The sequence below is a fragment of the Colius striatus genome, chromosome 3, assembly GCF_028858725.1.
Source record: "Colius striatus isolate bColStr4 chromosome 3, bColStr4.1.hap1, whole genome shotgun sequence".
Lineage (NCBI taxonomy): Eukaryota > Metazoa > Chordata > Aves > Coliiformes > Coliidae > Colius > Colius striatus.
This window is the reverse complement of record NC_084761.1, coordinates 53,149,639-53,169,880: the sequence shown is the minus strand read 5'-3', so window position 1 is coordinate 53,169,880 and position 20,242 is coordinate 53,149,639. Positions and strand designations below refer to the sequence as shown.

The window sequence follows — 20,242 nt, the reverse complement described above, 5'->3', positions numbered from 1 at the left end:
GCTCAGACTATCAAAATGAACCCCCAAATTTAATAATTACTTTTTGATTTAACTCTCTCATCTGGCTTCTGCAGCTGAGAAAAGGTTGTGCCCAGGGAATGAATGTTTGGAAAGCACTGGGATACCTGAGTGATGAGCACCATAAGAAAATCCTTGAAGCTTTAAAGTCTACATATCATAATACAATGAAAAGAGGGCATAGCTCTGGGCAGCTGCTTGCGTGCAGAACACCATCCATGCTCAATGTGAGAAGGGAGGGGTTCAGTGTAAGAAACCACACGTGATCCTGGGGTAAAGTAGCTCCCATGACTGTATGCACAAGGAGAGCACATGAAGATTTTATCTGTAATTCTTGTGTTCCTGAGAACAGAGGTCCTAAAGCTGTGATCTTTGAACAGATTTTTTTATCTATCACAGAGGCTAATTTAGGGCTTGTTGGTTTGAGTGGGAGACTCTCCATGAACCCCAGTATATTTTGCTCTGTTGTATAAAATAATTAATCCTAATCCTGCAGGTTCCCTCTTATTGTGGTCTTTCCCTGCTTTAAGCATTTTATTCTCCTCTGAGCTTTTCATAATTCTTTCGAAGATGTGCTGTAACAGAGTGAATGAAATTGTGTAGGACTTAGATTGGGGAAGCATCACCAGTCTTGTCCTCGCTGAAGCTAGCAGATGAGCATTTTGGTAAGTATCATGATTATCTGCTTTGAGTTCAGGAGCTTCCTTACAGACATTTATCGACCAAACAGCACAGCTATGACTGTCTGATCTTCAAACTAAGCAAAGGTAATACATGGTCTGATTGAACATTCATGGCTGGAATTAGTTGGACTGTTTTGTTGCTGAAATCAGAATTGATTTGTGGCATAGTATTACTGGCACTGGATAGAGTTCAACCAAAGACTTTATAAAGCATGTTGCGGGGAATTGAAATAAACAAAACATCTTGTTTCAGAATGTGCACAGATAAGATTAAGCCTTAAATATAATGTAACACTTTGACATGCAAAACCAGATCCTGGTGGTGTAGGTATTAAGCGTTGTTGCGGCATCTTATTGAGCTCTTCTGCTATCCGAGGATATGGCTCGCTATCAGTGATGCTGGTATAAGTTAGAATAGAAGGGTTTTCCTAGCTAAGAGGGTCAAGCCTCCTGAAGGCAGAAAACAAGAGCTAAAGCAGAAGAAAGGAGGATAAGACAAAACCTGAGAGGCTGTTGGGATGGATCCAAAGCTGAAATCAACTATTTTGAATTAAATATGTTGTACAGTGCCAGAGTCAAGCTTAAATGTGCTCCTCTGAAGTGGAAGATAAGATGATGCAAGCCTGTACATGATGGAGAGTTTTGTAAATGTCATGTTTTAAAATGCCAAGAGGGAATTCTGTTCCTTCAACTGCTTAGGCCCACAATTGCCCCAACAAAGGTTTTCTTGCTCCTTTTTGTTCACTGTGGTGGCAACTTTTGTGACGGGAAGCCTCTCTCAAGTGTCTGGCAGCCATGAACAACACTCCCCAGGATCAATAAGGCTTCTGTTCACAGCAGCAGCACATTATCATCAATTGCCACACACAAACTATGACCATTATGCAAACATTTAAGGAGACGTGACTCCTCAGGAAGTTTTAATTATACTTAACATCTGTTCTGGGTCATTTTCAAGCACCACTCAACTGTGCTCTTCAAAAAATATGTGTTAATTGCAAAAAAATACTACTTAATAAAAAATTATAATGTACCCTTTGTGTAAGAGACAGTAAAACATATCACACATTACACAAATACTACTAAGGTCCAGCTGTAATAGCTGATGTAAACTGAGCTCTGCACTCCTTAGGAATTCATTTCGGTTGATGACTATATGGTCACAAACAGATTGTATCTACCTTTCTTAGACTAGTGCTTGCTTTGGAAAGGCCAGTGGATCTCAGCAGTGCAACACAGTCACATAGAAAGGGCAAACCAATGATTTGCTCTTTCAAGTATCAACTCTTTGATGATGCTAGCCAAATGCCCATCACACAGTGTGTGTCTTCTGGTAAACATCGCTGGATCCCTCTAGGTCCTGTACGCATCTTAGCTGAACATCCAATTACAGGAAACTAAGCTTTAGACAATTTTTTTTTTTCCCAGAATACACGGTATTGACCACGTGTTGGTGCTGTACAAACTTATCTGAAGCAAACTTATCTGAAGCAAATAACATCAGAAACTTGTGCAAGAGGCCTTAAGTAATCGCCTAAGGGGAGGGGGGCATTTGGCATGTTTTGTCTCCAAACAGAAGGGAGCATAATGATTAATCTCAGCTTTGTATTTAGGTTTAAATTGCACCAAAAGACTAGTGAAGAATATCCTTTCAGAGTTCTGCTCACCCTTCTCCTGAAGATGATACCAATGAAGATCCTCTGTGCGTTGCTGTGCCTGAGCTTAGCCTGGGTATGAGTTTGCTTACTTGATTCTTTTAATATCTTTCTGTTTTGAAGAGTGAGCATTTATTTAATGTTCGTTGATTAGATAGATACATTTTGGCTGTCACCTAGCTTGTAAAATACAATCACACATTTGCACAAGCTTATTACAGCCACTTCACTATTGGACTTTCCTTAGTAGTTCTTGAGTATTCAGCTTTCTAGTTTTGCTTAATTCAGTTTTGCTGAATCTGCCTGGCTTCACGAGCAGCAAAGCATATATATTAACATGAATTCATAGGTTCATAGGTGATGCTGTAAGTCTTATAGCTAACTGACTGGATACTAGTGACTCCAGCCAGTCAGGAATTTTCACGTTTACTGTCCTTTGGATGATACTTCATCAGAGTTTTCCACCTATAAATGAAAGAAAATACCTTTTTTTTATAAAATGCACATTAAAAACTAAGTATTCCTGTGGCACCAGCATCAGGTTAAACTACAGTTAAGTAAGAATCAATTTTAGATAAGGAAAGAGACAGACTTTCAATTATGCTATATAACCTTGCTGTTTTCTCATTGAGATCTCAGGCCATAATCTTATGCTAGATTCTTTACATTTCTCTTTGTTTTTTTGAAGACCATGTGTGTTTTAACAAAAAATAGGTTACAGGAACCAGACGGAACAAAACAGAAGCAGTCTGTATTTGAGCTGTCAATGCCGAAAGGGCCCAGGCCAACTAAAATCAGAGTTTTTATTTGTTATTTTTAAGAGGCCAAATCCTCAGGATGAATCAAATAATCATGAATCTAATGATTTTAATAATGACATTCCAATTCCCCAGGGACAAGGTTCTGGCCATGAAAGCAAGAAATTCGAAAACTTGATCTGCCTTAGAATTGATTATTAATCATCATATAAAGTTATAATTACTATTTTCAAGCACTAACTAAGCTGCTTGAAAAGAATATAAGGTGTGCAGAGGAACCCAGGCAAATCTAATTACACCTCAAGCCCTAAACCAGGGCTTTCTTTCATGAAAAAGAATTATTTTCCAGTCTTTTACTAAATGGTAACACAGTAGGAATCGTTACAAGGTTTTGGCTTAGAATTAACTCTGGCTTATAATTAGCTTGTGTATATGCACTTTTTCCTCTCAGGTTTGAAGGAAATCTTGGTTGTCTTCTTTCCATTAGCACAGTGGAATCCATCCATCACTGACATTATCATTTTTATCATTACGTTATTAGCTATCTTGCTCTTTATTCCAGGCAAACTGGTGCTACAAGCTTACAGTTAGAAATTGTAATTAAAATCAGAAATACTAATGGGAAAATTATTTTTATATATATCTTCAAGCCAGTTTTGTGTAGACTGAAAGTGATAGAATGAAAATAGATATTTAGAAATAACGCAGCAAATGGAAACAGAATGTCGGATTTTTAAGTATTTGCTTTAATTTCACCATTTTCAATTTAATTCCAAGTTAATTTTAGTTTATACATAGAACACCATGTTTCTGTGGTATGATATTATCATAATATATCCTGAGCATCACCAGCTCCCTACATAGCAGCATTAATTTTAAGAGAGGAAAAGCTTTGTTCCAACAAAACAAGCACAATCATCTCTTAACAAGAAATAATAAATATTTTAAAATAAAAGCCTTGCATGTGTGGGTGTGATGCTTTCCAGATGACTGTAATCTCCACGCATCAGCTATGCTAGTGAGTGTTTGAGGACATCAGTGTTATGTTTCTGTTTTCTTGGCAGCTGTTTGGTTAAGCTTGGTTTTGTTCTTCTCTTTTTCTCCTGGCAGGCACAAGATGGAGAGAGTACTTTTGAAAAGGAGGGTGCAGGAGTGCGTGGTCCCAGGATTGTGGAGCACATGGCACAAACCACGTGCAAATATGAGAAGAACTGGCCCATCTGTGCAGACGATGACTGGGTGAGCAGTTTGTACTGGGGGTGAAAGTGGAGTCCATCACTAGGGTGCTCATGGTCCTCATCTGGATCTCTACAATGGGTGCTATGCAGCCAGCACACGATTGGGCTTTAGATCTGAGGGAGGATAGGTAATAATTCATGTCAGGGGTGCCTGGAGAGATGTTCTGTGAGAAAGAAAGAAAGAGAGAAAGAAAGAAAGAAAAAATGAGGAGAAAGAGAGAGACATCTTCAGGGGTGCAGAATCAGAAGAGAAAGTAAATCTGGAAAACAGCTTTGAAATAAAAGCAAGCTATTCCTAGAAAAAAATAATAAATTCTTCTCACAATTTGGATATTGACACTTTCGGAGTTGATGTAAACAAGACACCAGAAAGACGTGAGACAAAGAAAAGAAATCACTAGAAATAACTTACACATCACTAGTTACTTCTTAGGGAGTCAGATGACAAAACATTCAGTCAAATATTCAAAACATTGACAGGATGTCCATGTAAAAACTATTCATTTGACTCTCTCCTGACTCTTGCATCTCAACTTGTCTTTGTACTACATTTATTCGATGAATTCTTGGCAAAGAGATTTAGTCTGTAAGAATATTAAGCTTTTCTAAGGAAAATTTTGCTTAAATAATTTTTGGCCTCTAACATCCTTGCTCAAACTAAACAGACTTCTACTTCCAGCAGCCCTTTGAGGGGGGGGGAAAAAGTCTTATTTCACCCCCAAGGAACAGAAGAGAGGGAAAACTAAGGGTTTGGTTGTTTCTTGCTCCTCTCTTACAGCAGTTTTTTGAGGATGCACTTCACACTAGTGCATCCTAGCATAAGAAGTAAAGGATCAGTCGTGATGTGGCTTGCTCTAAGTCACACAAGTCCTTGGTGAGGATGTTGGATGAATAGGATAGGACGTATGAAGAGAACCTGCAGAATCTTGCCCTATTTTTTTTAACACTTTTTCAGTGTTGGCCAAAAATCTGCAAACATAAGCTATAAAAAGGTTCACCTGTGAAGAATTTAACACAGTTATTTCCCTCTTCCAATCTTAGGGTACCAAATGTCCATCAGGCTGCAGAATGCAAGGACTGATTGATGAAACGGACCAGGATTACAGTCACAGAATAGACAAAATCAAGAAGCTGCTTGCAGAAAATCAAAACAACTATAAGAATTCCAATCGGATAGTTGTGGAAACCATAAATTTAATAAAACCAAACCTGGACAGTGCTCAGCGTGAGTATCTTGCACCCAGTTTTATTATCCATTGCTGCTTCTTTTTTTTTTTTTTTTGTGCATAAGCAATATATAGTGAAAATATATGCTGCACTGGACCTTATTATCAAGAACCGGTATGAACACAGTAATACAAGACTCTTAACTATTAACTAGTAAAAAATGATGTTATTTGTACCTACTCAGTACTATGGGAAATATGTCTCTAGTGATATGTTTTATTTATCTACATATTTTAGAACACAGTACTCTTTTAGGAAAGAAAATCACAAGTGCATAGCTGACTGAGAGGCATTTCTGTTTCAGAGATTGATGAGAATTACGGTCATGTGTCAGGAGAACTGAGGCGGAGAATTGTGGCATTAAAGCAAAGAGTTGTCACTCAAGTAAACAGAATTAAAGCTCTGCAGAGCAGCATTCAGGAGCAGGTGTTGGAGATGAAGCGCTTGGAGGTATGCAGCTGCTATGTAATTTCCCTTCTTTCCAGGGCTTAGCTACAGACAGAGGGTCTGGTATTCTAAGAGAATATCCATTATACCGTACACAGTGAGTAGTGCTCCCTCTGGAAGAAAACAGGATGCAACTCTCACAGGACCTGCCTTGTTGAGGCAAATCCCCAAAACAGTTTCTTCCTGTGCAGCTCGGTTTTGTTTTCCTGCCGTGTGGGAATAGTGGAAATAAACCCAGGGATGATTTCAAAACTGAGCTTTGGGAAAGCTTAGCTGTAGGTGGGAGGTACCAGGCCAGCTCCCACCTTCCCCAGTCCACATAAAAGAAAGTCAGGAAAGCTCCCTAAGGAAATTATTTCTCTCTGTTTATGCAGGTGGACATTGATATTAAGATACGAGCTTGCAAAGGAACCTGTGCTAGAAGTTTTGATTACCAAGTGGACAAAGAAGGCTATGACAACATCCAGAAGCAGCTGACCCAAGCCAACTCCATCAACTTGCACCCAGAACTTCAAACAACCACCTTGAGCACACTGAAAATGAGGCCACTTAAGGACTCTAATGTGCCTGATCATTTTAAGCATAAGCCCCTCCCAGAAATGCAAGCTCTGAACATAATTAATAACATCAGACAGATGCAAGCGGTTTTAGAAAGACCAGAAACAGACACAAAACCCTCTCGAGGCGACAGCTTGTACCACTTGGCAGAATCAAGGGGGGATGGACATTCATACAGCAGCAAACTAGTTACTCCCACTCATGGGAGAGAGACCCATAATCTGGGCGACAAAACCTTCTCCAGTGTTCGTAGGTGCACCAAAACTACCACCAAAAAGATTGTCACTGGTCCTGATGGCCCTAGAGAAGAAGTAGTTGAAAAAATGGTTTCCTCTGATGGCTCAGACTGCTCCTATTTACAAGGAGCAGGAAATGCTGGAGCAGAAGGGAGCATGTACCATATTGGTGGGACAGATAGCTTCCACAAGCTAGAGAGCTTATTCCCTGAGCTAGACTCATTTTTTACCCCTGACTCTCCATCCACTGCTAATAAGCACTTTGGTGCATCCAGCAGCGTTTCGTCTAGTGGCTCTGCAACTGGCACGGGCGGTAGCCACTTAGGTACTGCAGCATCCAGTCATTCAGGGGCTTATGGGGGGAAAGGCAAATTTACAGACTTAGGAGAGGAGGAAGAAGATGACTTTGCAGGACTTCACCTTCAGCCATCTGGATTCCCATCTGGCAGTGCAAGTCACTCCAAGACTGTAGTGACCAGCGCCTCTTCTAGTTTCAACAAGGGAGGCTCCACTTTCGAAACCAAATCACTAAAGACCCGTGAAATAACTGAGCAGCTAGGTGGGGTGCAACATGATGAGAGTGCAGAGGATACCCCAGACTTTCAGGCACGCAGCTTCAGACGGACAGTGAAGCGAAGGACAGACAACACTGGGAAAGGTACACGGGCATCAAAGAAGTAGTTACTGAGGTAGTGGAGCCAAACTCCATGCGTAACCAAACTGACACATTGGTTTTAGATACCACAGTAAAACATTGTGATGATAAAATGTAAGCACTGTGTCTGTTTGTTGCCACCTCAGAAACAAAACCGGAAATATTTCATTAATGCTCGGGTATTACATAGACAATTCACAATTTAAGTGGTGTAAAGTTTTCTTTTCTGCATTCTTTTTAATGTTGCCTGTCATTACACCTACTGTAGTCCAAAACATGTTTAACAATTTTCCTCAGAGCTATTGGTACTTGGATTCCTCTGAACCTTTTATTAAATTTTGCTGATAACTCCTGTCAAACCAGATCAACTTTTCTTTTTAGACTGTGATGATATCCGCCAGAAACACACTTTTGGTGCCAAAAGTGGCATTTTCAAAATCAAGCCAGCAGGATCCAATAAGGTTTTGTCAGTTTATTGCGACCAAGAGACCACTTTGGGAGGATGGCTATTGATCCAACAGAGAATGGATGGATCAGTGAATTTTAACCGGACCTGGCAAGACTACAAGAGCGGTTTCGGCAGCGTGGATCGCAGAGGGCAAGGAGAGCTGTGGCTGGGCAATGAAAACATCCACTTGCTGACTCAGAATGATACTCTCCTTCGGGTAGAGTTAGAGGACTGGGATGGAAATGCTGTGTATGCAGAGTACATCATGCAGGTAGGGTCTGAAGCAGAGGGGTACGCCCTTGCTGTGTCCTCCTATGAGGGGACGGCTGGGGATGCGCTGGTTGCCGGCTGGCTGGAGGAGGGCACTGAATACACGTCCCATGCCCAGATGCGATTCAGCACCTTTGACCGAGACCAGGATCGCTGGGAGGAGAGCTGCGCAGAGATGTATGGAGGAGGGTGGTGGTACAACAGCTGCCAGGCGGCCAACCTCAATGGCATTTACTACCTAGGGGGCCACTATGACCCCAGGTACAATACTCCTTATGAGATTGAAAATGGTGTGGTCTGGCTGCCATTCAAAGCCTCGGACTATTCTCTCAAAATTGTGAGAATGAAAATCAGGCCCATAGAAACTCTGTAGAAAGACAGGCTTTTTATAGATCTATGTTAGGGCTACAAGTTGGAAAGATTCATGATAAGTACCTTTACTCTGTGAATTTAAAGGCAACTGGGCACACAGCTGTGGCTTAAAAAATAAACAATAATTAATGTCAACAAAATAGTTATTTCATGTTATTTACAACTGAGAAACCTTTTCAAGGAAACAGTGATTCAAAACTCATTTTTAGATAAACTTTGTCTGTGCCTTTGACTATGTCTTCTTCTATATCTATGTCTTTGTCAGCTCAAATCCTGACAGGAGAGAAAAATATTTATCATTTGAATTATTTACTTTGCTTAAGAGTGTTAAAGAAGTAAAAGAATTTGAAAGAATGTTAGCCATGGACTCCTCCTGCCTCCACTAATGTGACCCACGAAAGTCCGAATAAGACAGTTACTGGGCTGTCTCCTCTCATTTCCATTTTGAGGGGAGATAACAGTGGTGGGAGGCAGTTCCCAGGAAGAGCTGTGGGTAGTTTGGGTTTTCACTTTTCCACACACCTAACAGGGAGTACACTTTGATAAATGACACGTGCACTTTAGGACTGACTTTTAAGGATACCTTAAGCTTTGATTTCATGGTTATGGAGGTAGATCCTCTGTTCAATTGATGAATTCTAGGTAGTTTACTGTGCATACCACAGCTTCAAAATAAGACAATTCATGATAATCCATCAAAATACAACTCCCAAAATAAGCCATTATTTTCTAGTGACCACTAAACTGTTTTGACTGTGGTTACAGTTACATCAAGCAAGATGTTGAGCACCTGGATGACTACAGTATATATATCCTTGGTTTAGAATGTTTCTCAGCACATGTTAAGCAGGGATTCTAGCGACAAAGGGTTTAAATCAGCAACTTGTTGACAGTGTGTGGTAATGATTTTTTAGCAAAAAGCTGGCTGCCTGGAAAAACAGTTACATTGGTTACATGATTACACAAGAACATGCTCTATTTACCTTTACACCTTATGACCTAAAATTACAAAAGCATTTGCCATGTTTAACCTTTCTGTGCTTCTATTGAGAAACAAGTATGAACAAATTTCCTTGCCCCTAGTTTCACTGGCCAGCATGTTTCATACCATTTAACATCATCAAATACTGGTGAAGCAGCTCACTTTTAGCCTTTTTTTCACTACTTCTCAAACACTGACATTGCCTAAATCTTTTTGGAGAGTTTGCTGAAGAGCAAAGACATCTTGTCATGGTTTCGTCCAGCCAGCAATGAAGCACCACAACAGTCTCTTGCTCAGTGCCCCCCATCCACCTCCACCCTTGTTAGGGTAGCAGAGGTCCCAGTGAGAGAGGAGCAAAAAAAAAAAATAACCAAGGATGTTGAGGATGGAGACAAGGGCAGGGAGGGCTTGCTGTCAATTACGGTTCTGGGCAAAACAGACTCCAGTATTTGACTTAGAGAGGAAAGTAGGAAAGTTTGTTCTACTATCTACAAGAAACAGAACAGAACAAAAAGGAAAAACAGGGCAGGATGATGAGAAAAATACAACCAGCACTTCAAAATCTCCTTCCCCCACCCCTCCTTTCTTCCCAGGCCCAGCTCACTGCTCCTGATATCTCTACCTCCTCCCCCCTCAACAGTACGGGGGGCAGGGAGTGGGGGATGTGGTCAGTCTCTCACAGATGGGCTCTGCCGCTTCTCTTTTCTCAGATGAGGATGACTCCTGGCATTCTTCCCCTGCTCTGATACAGGGTCCCTCCCATGGGACATAGTCCCCAGTGAACATCTCTGGCATTGGTTCTTCCCAGGAGTTACAGCTCCTGCAGATACAAGGTCCCTCACACAGGACACAGCCTCCTCTGGTCATAGTCACTGCCCATAATGCAGGGTCTTTAACGAAGTACGAACAACTCTCAGCTTCACCAGTTCTCTCCACAGGATGCAGGGGAGTCTCTGCTCCAGCACAGCTCCTCCTCTCTTCCCTCACTGACCTTGGAGTTCACATGGTTGTTTCTCTCTCATGCAACTCCTTGCACCACCACTAGCTGGAAAAAGAAGGCAGAACAAGAAGGAACAGGAAGAAGCCTCTTCTTCCAGCTTCTTCTTAAAAAGCTGATCATGGAGGTGTGTAATTGGCTCAGCCCCAGAGTGGGTCTGGCTTAGAGCTGGGGAGAGTTTTGAGGAACTTCTTACAGGAGCCATCTTTACAACCCCTTCCCCTTACCAGAAACAGCTCCACACAAAACTATTTACAGCCATATAAAGCGGAGAAACATTTATGCTTTTGAACACTGACTTCTGCTTTACACCTTGTGGTTTTGTTCCTTAGTCTCAGATGCTGAACATTTGCGCTCACATAATGAGATGCTGTCGTGATGCCTCCTCCTTCTTCTCCTGGGCCCTTACCTGAAATGCTTCAGATGGGATTAATCTGCCACTACTGATCTGAGTCCCTTCCTTTGTGGAAGAAGGCAGCCCCCTGTGAGAATTTAATCCTGCTGACCAAGGTTTGGAAATTCTCCACCTTCTCTATGGTTCAAGTCACTAATTGCTCTAGTCCCATTATAGTGATTGTGTGAAAGACGCACCAGCCAGGTCTTCTAATATTGTATTTTAATTCTATGATAAAAGGACATGGGATGGTGGAAGTGATATTGAGTCACAGTATGTGAGCCAGGTCCCAGGAAAGGGCATATTTTATCCAGCATACAGGATTTGAACTAAGTGGCTATTGACCTACCCATTTGTAGGATATTATCTTTTCACTTTATTCCTTCTCAACTTGTTACACAGGTGACTATCATGACCTTTTTCATACAAAAGAAAATTACTGCCCCTATTTAGTAAAATGTGTTTGCTTCTTCAGGGATAACGCATAAACACTTTAGGAATCATGATAGCAAACTTTCATTTTAAGGCTTTATTTAATTTTTAGAAAACATTTAAAAATAATTCTCTCCCTCTTCAAACGGGGTACAGAAGTCCTTTGTAAAAGAGTGAAACGAGTTGGGGTTTGGGGATTTTTATCGGTGTTTTTTTTGAACTGGTTACTTCCGTCTTGTGAACAAATAAAAAATGGAACAAAATACATTTTTGAGTTATTTTCATTGGTCAGATTTCGATTTACAGTTGACATAGCTTTTCACTTTAGGTCACAATACGCTCACATATATATATTTGGTCCCCATATGTAAAGACAAGCCTGAATACTGTGTTTGTCTAAAAAGATAACTATGTAAAAATATTAAAAGAAAATCCCTAATTCTGTACATTTGGTAACAGTTAATGTGGAAAGTATGGTCTGATTTTCATGCTCATCTTCTTCATTGAGTACCAGGATCCTTTCCAGTTCATCCATACAACACCATCATCTGTACCATGTTTTGCCATATCCCAGCTGTAGGTCCCTCCCCAGTAGTATCTGCCATTGGGGTTGGCTGAGTGGCAGCGGTTGTACCACCACCCACCACCATCTTCTTTGGAGCACTGTTTTCTTGGATCTGTAGTTAACCTGAGGAGGGGAAAAAAATGTTGAGAGTGACAAATGAACTGTAAACAAACAGATCAACAGAGCACATACACCTGCTCTTGCAGGAGATTTTCAAATCAGAACAAACATTTAATATCCTCTCTGAACTTTCCGTAAAACATTGACCATTTCAAGTGTGTGCTATGCAGTGTATTTGGAAGGTGAAGCAGATAATAAAAGTCAAACTTTAGCTACATCATGTTGGTAATTTTAATTTTCCAATTGATAAGCACAGTTACTTGCAGTTCTTAATGATAACTGGAATAACAATGCAATTGAAAGATATAAACCAATTAAAATTTACATCTTCCTCAATGTAAACCGTTCTTTTTAAAATTAATACGTAATCGGGTATTAAGATAAAGGCATAGCACATCATTTGGAGATACACTGCTAAATTATGTACTTTACAACTGTGGTCCTGTCTTTTGAGTAGGCAGAACTTTGTTTTATAAATAGGACATGCTGTCTCTTCCCTCAGGACCGATTACCTGTTACTGGAGTGAGTAGCAAAATTCCTACTTAAGCAAGAAAGTATCCGTAGCACTGTCACCATCAGTCTCTGACAATTAATATATTGCACACAGATTTGCTGATTTGTCTATGGTAACATCATTCATGGAATCAATAAAATTCAGCATGCTTGCTTCTTACTTTGTTGTGGAGCAGCACTAACCCAATATGTAATTTTACCTGCTCTTAGCTACACCGAGAGAATAGCAAGGACATTTGACTGGTAACTTGCAGGGATAAAACATATTTTAAGATACTAAAAAATGCTGTGAAAGCTAACAGAATATTAGAGAAGTATTCTATATTCAGCTCTGTTTTAAGCTCTCTTTTATTTTGATGTCTAATGCAAGTACATACCATCCATCATTGTCTCTGTCATAAGTACTGAAGAACATGCCATTGTGAATGGTCATTGTCCTGTTTTCTCCATGCACCTGCGAAGCTCCTTCCATTAGTGCGTTGCCTGCATTGCCTTTGTAGTTACTAACTGAAAGCTGATACTTGTTTCCTTCATTCTGTATGGTGAAACCTCCATAATGAGCAGATACTTTATCACCATTCCAGTCTTCCATTTCAATTAAAACTTCAGTGGGCCCTATTTTGGTAAGCTGGCTGATCTTGTCATTTCCCAGCCAATATTCACCTGAGAAACAATTAAGAGCTCTGTGAAACAGACTTCATCATATACTGGAAGGCAACTTTATGATTTGCCTGTAGGTCTGCCAAAGTGGACTAGACAATTTTAAAAAATCAAAGAGCTTCAAAGATTATGAGAAAATAGTTTAATTAAGAAGAGCCATTTGTGTTTCATGCTCAACGTTTTACCTGGTGTATCACAGTAGTTTTTCCCTCCGCTCTTCGCAACATTTCCAAATCCTTTTTTATATTGATCCCACACTCTTCCGAAATTAACACTGCCATCCTGGCGGTTTTGAATCAAAGTCCAGCCTGCAGGAGCAACAGTGTTTAGATTAAATTGCTATTAAGAAAGGAGCATGAAACATTAAGACACAGCCATTTATCTTCATCTCAAGACAAGCAGAGCATATGGTTTCCTTGTGGCAGGTCTGAGTTTTCACTGCTTATGAGCTCAGTCTTGCCATTTTTACTTACACTTAAGTAGCAGCTTGCTTCATATGGGAAGGTGGAAAAAGCAGAACATGTAGGACTGCCCTGGTCTTTTGCCTAGCACATAGTAGCAGGGTAAGCCAGGCTGTCCTTACCTACCCACCCATAGACTGTCCATCCTTGTAAGATACATTTTTATTTACCAACTCTATCCCAGAAATTTATTCCCAACTTCATTATAGAAGCATCCCACTGCGCATCTGAAGATGACCAACAAGACTTTTCTGAACAAGTCAATCAGGCAATTCTCAAGTAATGACAAAAGTAATAACTCCATATTAATTTGTATAAAATGCAAATTACTAACATTGGAAGGGCATCTATATTAATATTTTACTTTTTTTTTTTTGCATACTAACCTCCATTATCTGTTTGCATGTCACAGTATACTCTGTATGGTTTGACGAAGGGATCTGGCTGGATGAGGTACATTTCAGATGTCTCGCCTCCCTTTCTGATAATGTCCTCACATTCTGCAAGAATTAACCAGAAAAATCTATTACTGAAAGGGGTGTGAACACCTTCAACAATGTTCTTTGGCTTGTTGTTTATAAGGGAACAAGTTAAAAAATACATATACAATTCTGCTTTCATTTTGATTTCTGTGATACAGAGCAATTTCTGGGAAAGAATCAAGGAAGAAAGAACAGTGCACCTGCATTGCTTTACATTACCAAATAAGAATTTCTAAAAGTTCAAACTGAGTGATGGAATGACTTTTAGAACTAGACAGGCTTGTGAAAAAAGAACTTTTCTTGACTGAAAAACTCAAAGGTCACAAACATATCACCTCCACCTTACAAAGACCCTGAAATACTACTTCTTTAAAATGCTACTGGCCGTAATGACTGATGTTGGGTAAGAGGGGCTTTGTTTTGACCAGTATGGGCATCTGTAAAAGACTTCTTTTTTCATTTAGGATCACTTTCCATCTTTCCTGCTATCCTAATCAACAACACAGGCTTCAGAGACACATTCAAACTAAATGAATGATGCATCTATGAATTAGCACAGTGATATAAATGGGAGAAGAGATAGTTGAATGAGTACCTTTGCCTGAAACCACTGGAATATTACAGGAAACAACACATGGGGAACGGCAGTAGTCCACCTGGGTTGCAATGGCATTTTCTAGTTTTTGTATCTTTTTGTGTAAAGAATCCACAACTGCACGAAGGACTCTGAGGCTAGATGGGATATTATTGTCTAGATTATCCTTTATATAATTATAATGCAATTCCACTTCTGTGTTGTACTGAGAAAATATATCATCGTTGTCTAGAAATGCAAAGAGATGAAAAGCAGATTAGTTTCCATCAGGTTTTCCAGTTATAAAGTAACAAAGAACAATCTGTAAGCACAACTTGAGAAGGCTCAAGCCTTTTGCTTACTTTTCCACAATGTGCAAAAAACTATGCAGATATTGTCAGGAAAGTGGCACGTGTGTGTTGCTATTTCTTTCGTAGGTAGTAGATTTATTAGTGGTGCTATACTCTGCCAAAGAACTACAATTAGCTTCTTTCCAGGGAGCCATGGTGCCAAGTCAAGAGTTGGGTATAAAGGGACTGGATGGACACAGGAAAGCCAGTAAGGGAAGAGCACACGACCCTTACTTTTAGAGGCTTCATATAAGTCTTGTCTTAGTATGAGATCATAGAATGGTAGGGGTTAGAAGGGACTTCTAGAGATCATCTAGTCCATCTGCTCAAGCAGAGCCATTTAGATCAGGTCACACAGGAACGTGTCCAGGTGGGTTTTGAAAACCTCCAGAGAAAGAGACTCCACAACCTCCCTGAGCAGCCTGTGCCAGGGCTCTCTCACTCTCACAGTAAAATAGTTTTTTCCTTATATTTAAACAGAATTTTTAGTGTTCCAGCTTCTTTCCATTACCCCTTGTCCTGTCACCAGATACAATGCAAAAAGTGTCACGTCATCTTCCTGACACCCACCATTTATATGTTTGTAAATATTAATGAGATCACCCCGCAGTCTCCTCTTCTCTAGACTAAACAGCCCCGGTTCCCATAGCTTCTCTTCATAAGGAAGATGCTCCAGTCCCCTGATTATCTTGGTGGCCCTGTGCTGGACTCTCTTCAGAACTTCTCTGTCCCTCTTGAGCTGAGGAGCCCAGAACTGGACACAGGATTCCAGATGAGGCCTCACCAGGGCAGAGTAGAGGGGGAGAAGAACCTCCCTTGACCTACTGGCCACATTCTTCTTGAAGCATCCCAGGATGCCATTGGCCTTCTTGGCAATGAGGGCACATTGCTGGCTCATGTTTATTATCAACCACTTCTTTGCCTCTCTCAAAGGATCTTTTTTGTAAGATTTAAGAAGACATGACCATGGAACCCCCTTTTGATAGATATTCTGCTGTATTTTTAAGTTTTTTAAGAAATCCCACTAACAAGTAACAGTAGCAATGCCAACAGAACTGCATTTACACTACTAATTCATAGAAGAAGCATACCTTTTCTTTGTTTTTGTGTCTTTATCAACTTATCATCCAGAACATTCACATATTCATAGAAAGTTGTAGAGCTTTCAGACAGTTTGCTCACTTTGTCCTTTAGATCACGAACAACAGATTTCACATTCTTTTCCTGTTTTACCAATGTTGTTTGCAGCTCACATCCAGTTGGACACAGCACTCCCTTAAAAAGTAAAATAAAAACAAGTCAAAAAGGGCTGTGAATAAAAGTCAAGACTAAAAGCTTCTAATCTTGTCAGTGAATTATCACAGCTTTGAACATAACTGAATAGCTACTGATGTGAGATCAGCTATTTAAGCATCTAAATAAGGACTCAATACATTCAACTTCTACAAAGATGCTGCAGTCTAAAAGTCAGGAAGGAGCTCTGAGTCCCTCAGGAAGTCTCTTTTGTTGAAGCTCTTTGGAAGCTCTCTTCACACTTTTTTGTTCCCGTATCTGGTTAATAGTAAATATTCATGGTGTTCAGACACTCGAACTATGATTAAAGCCTATCAGGAGTTACTTATTGTCTGTGTATATTTATACCTACCTCTTTCCTCTTTCATTAGCCCCAAAGAATCAGCCATGTTCTCTACACCTCGTTATAGGTATCTCTTCTGAAATGGCCATAAGAGTCATTAAAAAATCATCACCTCAAGAAGATGAGGACCACTGCTTCTGTAACAACCACTGCAGTGTTTTAAAAAGAGGTGGAAAATTCTGAACTCCCATGACAACTAAAATACCCAGACAGCAGTGGGATTCTGCCTCAACCACGTATTCATTAAGCATTAATGGGTTTCATTTGTGGGAAAGCTCCACACTCAGACTTCCTGTCAGATGCTAGGATGCCTTGCAACACCACTGCAGCTTCCAGCAGAGAGCACAGAAGGGACAGTGTGACAGACTCCTGCAAGGCAGTGAGGAGTATGCCATACTTGAGCATGCTTGCACACTCTTCTGGAAGAGCTGGGGCACTGACTGAGGGTAGACTTTAATCATGGTTTGAAACAAATTTTAAGAAAGAGACAGCAGGTTCGGCCTTTTTTTGGTCTCCAGCGTTCCTTGAGATTATCTGAAATTGAAGATAGGGTTTCTGCAGAGCTTTCTTCTGCCCTCATTAGATACCCGTGAAAAGCCACATGGACAGTGCAGGCTAACCCACAGATCTTTCCTTTTCTCATATATGGTTCAATTCTAATGTCTCCATCTTCACTGAAGGCTACCTAACTCTGTGACTAGTCCCATAGACACTGTGACATTGCTCTTCTGAACACAGTCCTAGCAAACTGAAGCAAAATGAAGAAAAGTTGATCTTCTTTAAGTGGGGTTGCTTTTCGTGAAGAAAACTCAGTGCTGGGTGCACTAGAAGAAAAGGACAGTCTGTTATCAGCTGCCTCAACAGACATACCAGTTCCTCCAGGGGATGCTTGCAGCCACCAGCGTCAGGGTAGATGATACGTTCTTTCTTGTCTCCAGGCTTCACCCGCTTTGGGGGCCGGGGCTGGTATCCCATTCCGCTGATGGGAGGGGCCACGGGCCTGAGTGTGGGGGCTGCTTCTCGCCTTTTGTCCAGCGGTCGGTGGCCTCGAACCACAAGCTGAGGGCTGTCATCCTGCAAAGCCAGGGAGAGAAGAAATGCTCTGAATCTGAGGTTGCTACTGTAAAATGTAATGCACAGGACGGAGGTATCTCTTCATCACTCCTTAGTGTTTTAAACTGCAAGGAAAATCATTGAATGGAATGAAAAAAAGCAATAATGGAAATATTACACTGACATTATGTAAAAGTCATTGCCACATCCTCCCTTATGTCACACTCCTTCTACATAGATATAGATAAACTAAAAAGCCTTCCAGGTCAAAGCAAAACAGTATTTAAACAGCTGTTCTGACCAAGAAATAAAGCTTATATAGTTCAGAGCCACTAAGTACCATAAAACTTGAAGTAGTAGGATCAAAAAAACCCAGTAATTAGATATTTTGGGGACTAAGAAGAATATTCATCAATTTTTCATTGGGCTACAGGAAAATTTGAAAGGTCTCAGAAAACCAAGCCACAGCAAAATATTTCATCAGATCTCAGGCTACATGACAGCTATTAACTGATGGAATTAGGAAAAGCATGCAATAACATTCTCAGGGTAGGTTTTTGGAGCTCCCCTGATAAACACATTCCTCATCTCTAAGAGCAAGGAAAACAGACCTAGCCTCTAAGCATTTGTTGAAACTAAACCATTTGGATCAACAGTTGTTTGAATTACTGAATCAAAATCTTTGACCATCTCCAATCCTACTCAGACTCAGCTACAAACAACAAACATATGAGGATCCAGGATCAGAGGCTTCAAGTAGTTTCAAAAGGAGGCAGCATACAAATAATAAAATTGCTGAAAATTATTTTGCATAGTGGTGTTATCCGTGGTGAACATACAGCTGTAAATGCTTAGATTTTAAAACATAAAATAATCTCATTTCTGATTACCCCAACCTATTTCAGTTTTTCAGGGATTTTTAAAAAACCCCATACTGAGATTCTAAATTGTATTTCCCATTAAAATATCTTATTTAAACAAAACTAAATATAGGTTAAACTGTTGGTTTAGGCAGATCATCATTGTTTGCCTCTTTTTTTAACAATTACTATGTCTCAATTTTCAACATAAAAGCTATATGAACTGGCAATTAATTTTTTTTTCAATGTCTATTAAACCATAGAAAAGTTTTTACTAAGAGACAGGACATGATTAACCACACATTTCTGCTCCCTTGCACCTGATATTATCAATTGTCTATAATATCATATGTCAACACTGCTAAATTAATAACCTTAAATTAATCCAGCTAAATAACTAATCTTGGCATCAGGCTTTCTTCATTCCCTACAGAAAAAGAAAACAAATAGGAAGAAAATAACTACCGTGCAGGCACATATGCATGAAGAAACAATACAAAGGTTATTTCTTTGAATACTTCAAGGAGGAAAAAAACTGGATCATTTTTTTTTCCCACAGCTTCTAACTTAGCTAATACCCAAAAGCTAAATCATGCATGCAATTAAATGAAATTTTAAATTTTTACTATTATTATTAATTATGACCAGTATTACAACCTCTTCATCATAGTCAACAGAGCCCTGGGATCTAACAGAGGAAACACAGAGCAGGAGCAGCAGGAGCAGTCTCATGGTGCTGGCTTGCTTGATCAGCTCAGTGACTTTTTGTCACCATCAGCTCTGACAAGGAAAGGTCCTCTCTGTTCCTATATATAGGTAGCAACTCTCTTTTCCAGCTTGACAGTAAGAGGATCAACCTTTCTGAGCAATCACTGTATCTCTGTTAATATTCAACCCTTCACTGTGTGCCTGAATACATTTGTTATTGAGCAATTTCTCGGGACAGCTCTTATCTACATGTCCCAGAGACCTCTGTTGATGCCAGCATCAAATAGATAGTCCTTAAAAGCATCTCCTATTCAGATTGCACAAGCTTACCATTTTCTCAAAAATAAAAAGCCTTGAAACAATTGAAAAGGTGAACATCCAAAGAAAAGAGACATCATCAGATGTTAAACTAGACTCACGTCATACAGATGGCTATATTCTTTAAATGTATCTGATGGTATCTGGATAGGCATGCAAGTCTTAAGCTCTCTTTAAGTGCATGAGCAAAAAAAAAGTTCATTACATTAATAATTTTGAATGAAAATGTTGTGATCTAATTAAAGTCCAGAAGAATATTATAAGCATAAAACAATGCTATTCCATTACTTTAGCAATGTAACATTGTAAGTGAACTAAAATAATAAAATTTTACATATTAATTTACTGCTTTCCTTTTTTAATACCACAAGTATATCTGTCAAACATTACCTAAATACTTTTAATAATTGTTTAAAAGAATACATCATGACGTAACTTGTAATCATAGTGGAATACTCAAACACACTTTCTGCTGCTTTATAAGAGTATGGCACATTATTGCATTCATATTAGCAAAGTTTTAACATTTCAGTGTCTTTACATCCTGTGATTTTTTTGTGCATTATAAATG

At 39.8% G+C, this 20,242-nt stretch overlaps 2 protein-coding genes across 2 annotated transcripts; one reads left to right on the top strand and one right to left on the bottom strand.

Moving 5' to 3' along the window:
• Positions 1-2,381: 2,381 nt before the first annotated feature.
• Positions 2,382-8,566, top strand: FGA (fibrinogen alpha chain). Its single transcript, XM_010204922.2, has 6 exons — positions 2,382-2,432; positions 4,225-4,353; positions 5,394-5,577; positions 5,884-6,029; positions 6,401-7,478; positions 7,857-8,566. The coding sequence occupies exons 1-6, from the start codon at positions 2,382-2,384 to the stop codon at positions 8,564-8,566; spliced, it is 2,298 nt and encodes a 765-aa protein (XP_010203224.2).
• Positions 8,567-11,471: 2,905 nt separating this feature from the next.
• FGB (fibrinogen beta chain) lies at positions 11,472-19,377 on the bottom strand. Its single transcript, XM_010204917.2, has 8 exons — positions 19,303-19,377; positions 17,603-17,806; positions 16,188-16,371; positions 14,768-14,995; positions 14,077-14,190; positions 13,415-13,537; positions 12,947-13,232; positions 11,472-12,058 (listed from the first exon to the last, which is right to left on the bottom strand). Exons 1-8 carry the CDS (start codon positions 19,375-19,377, stop codon positions 11,830-11,832), a joined length of 1,443 nt encoding a protein of 480 aa, XP_010203219.1. The 3' UTR covers positions 11,472-11,829.
• Between the last annotated feature and the right edge of the window lie 865 nt (positions 19,378-20,242).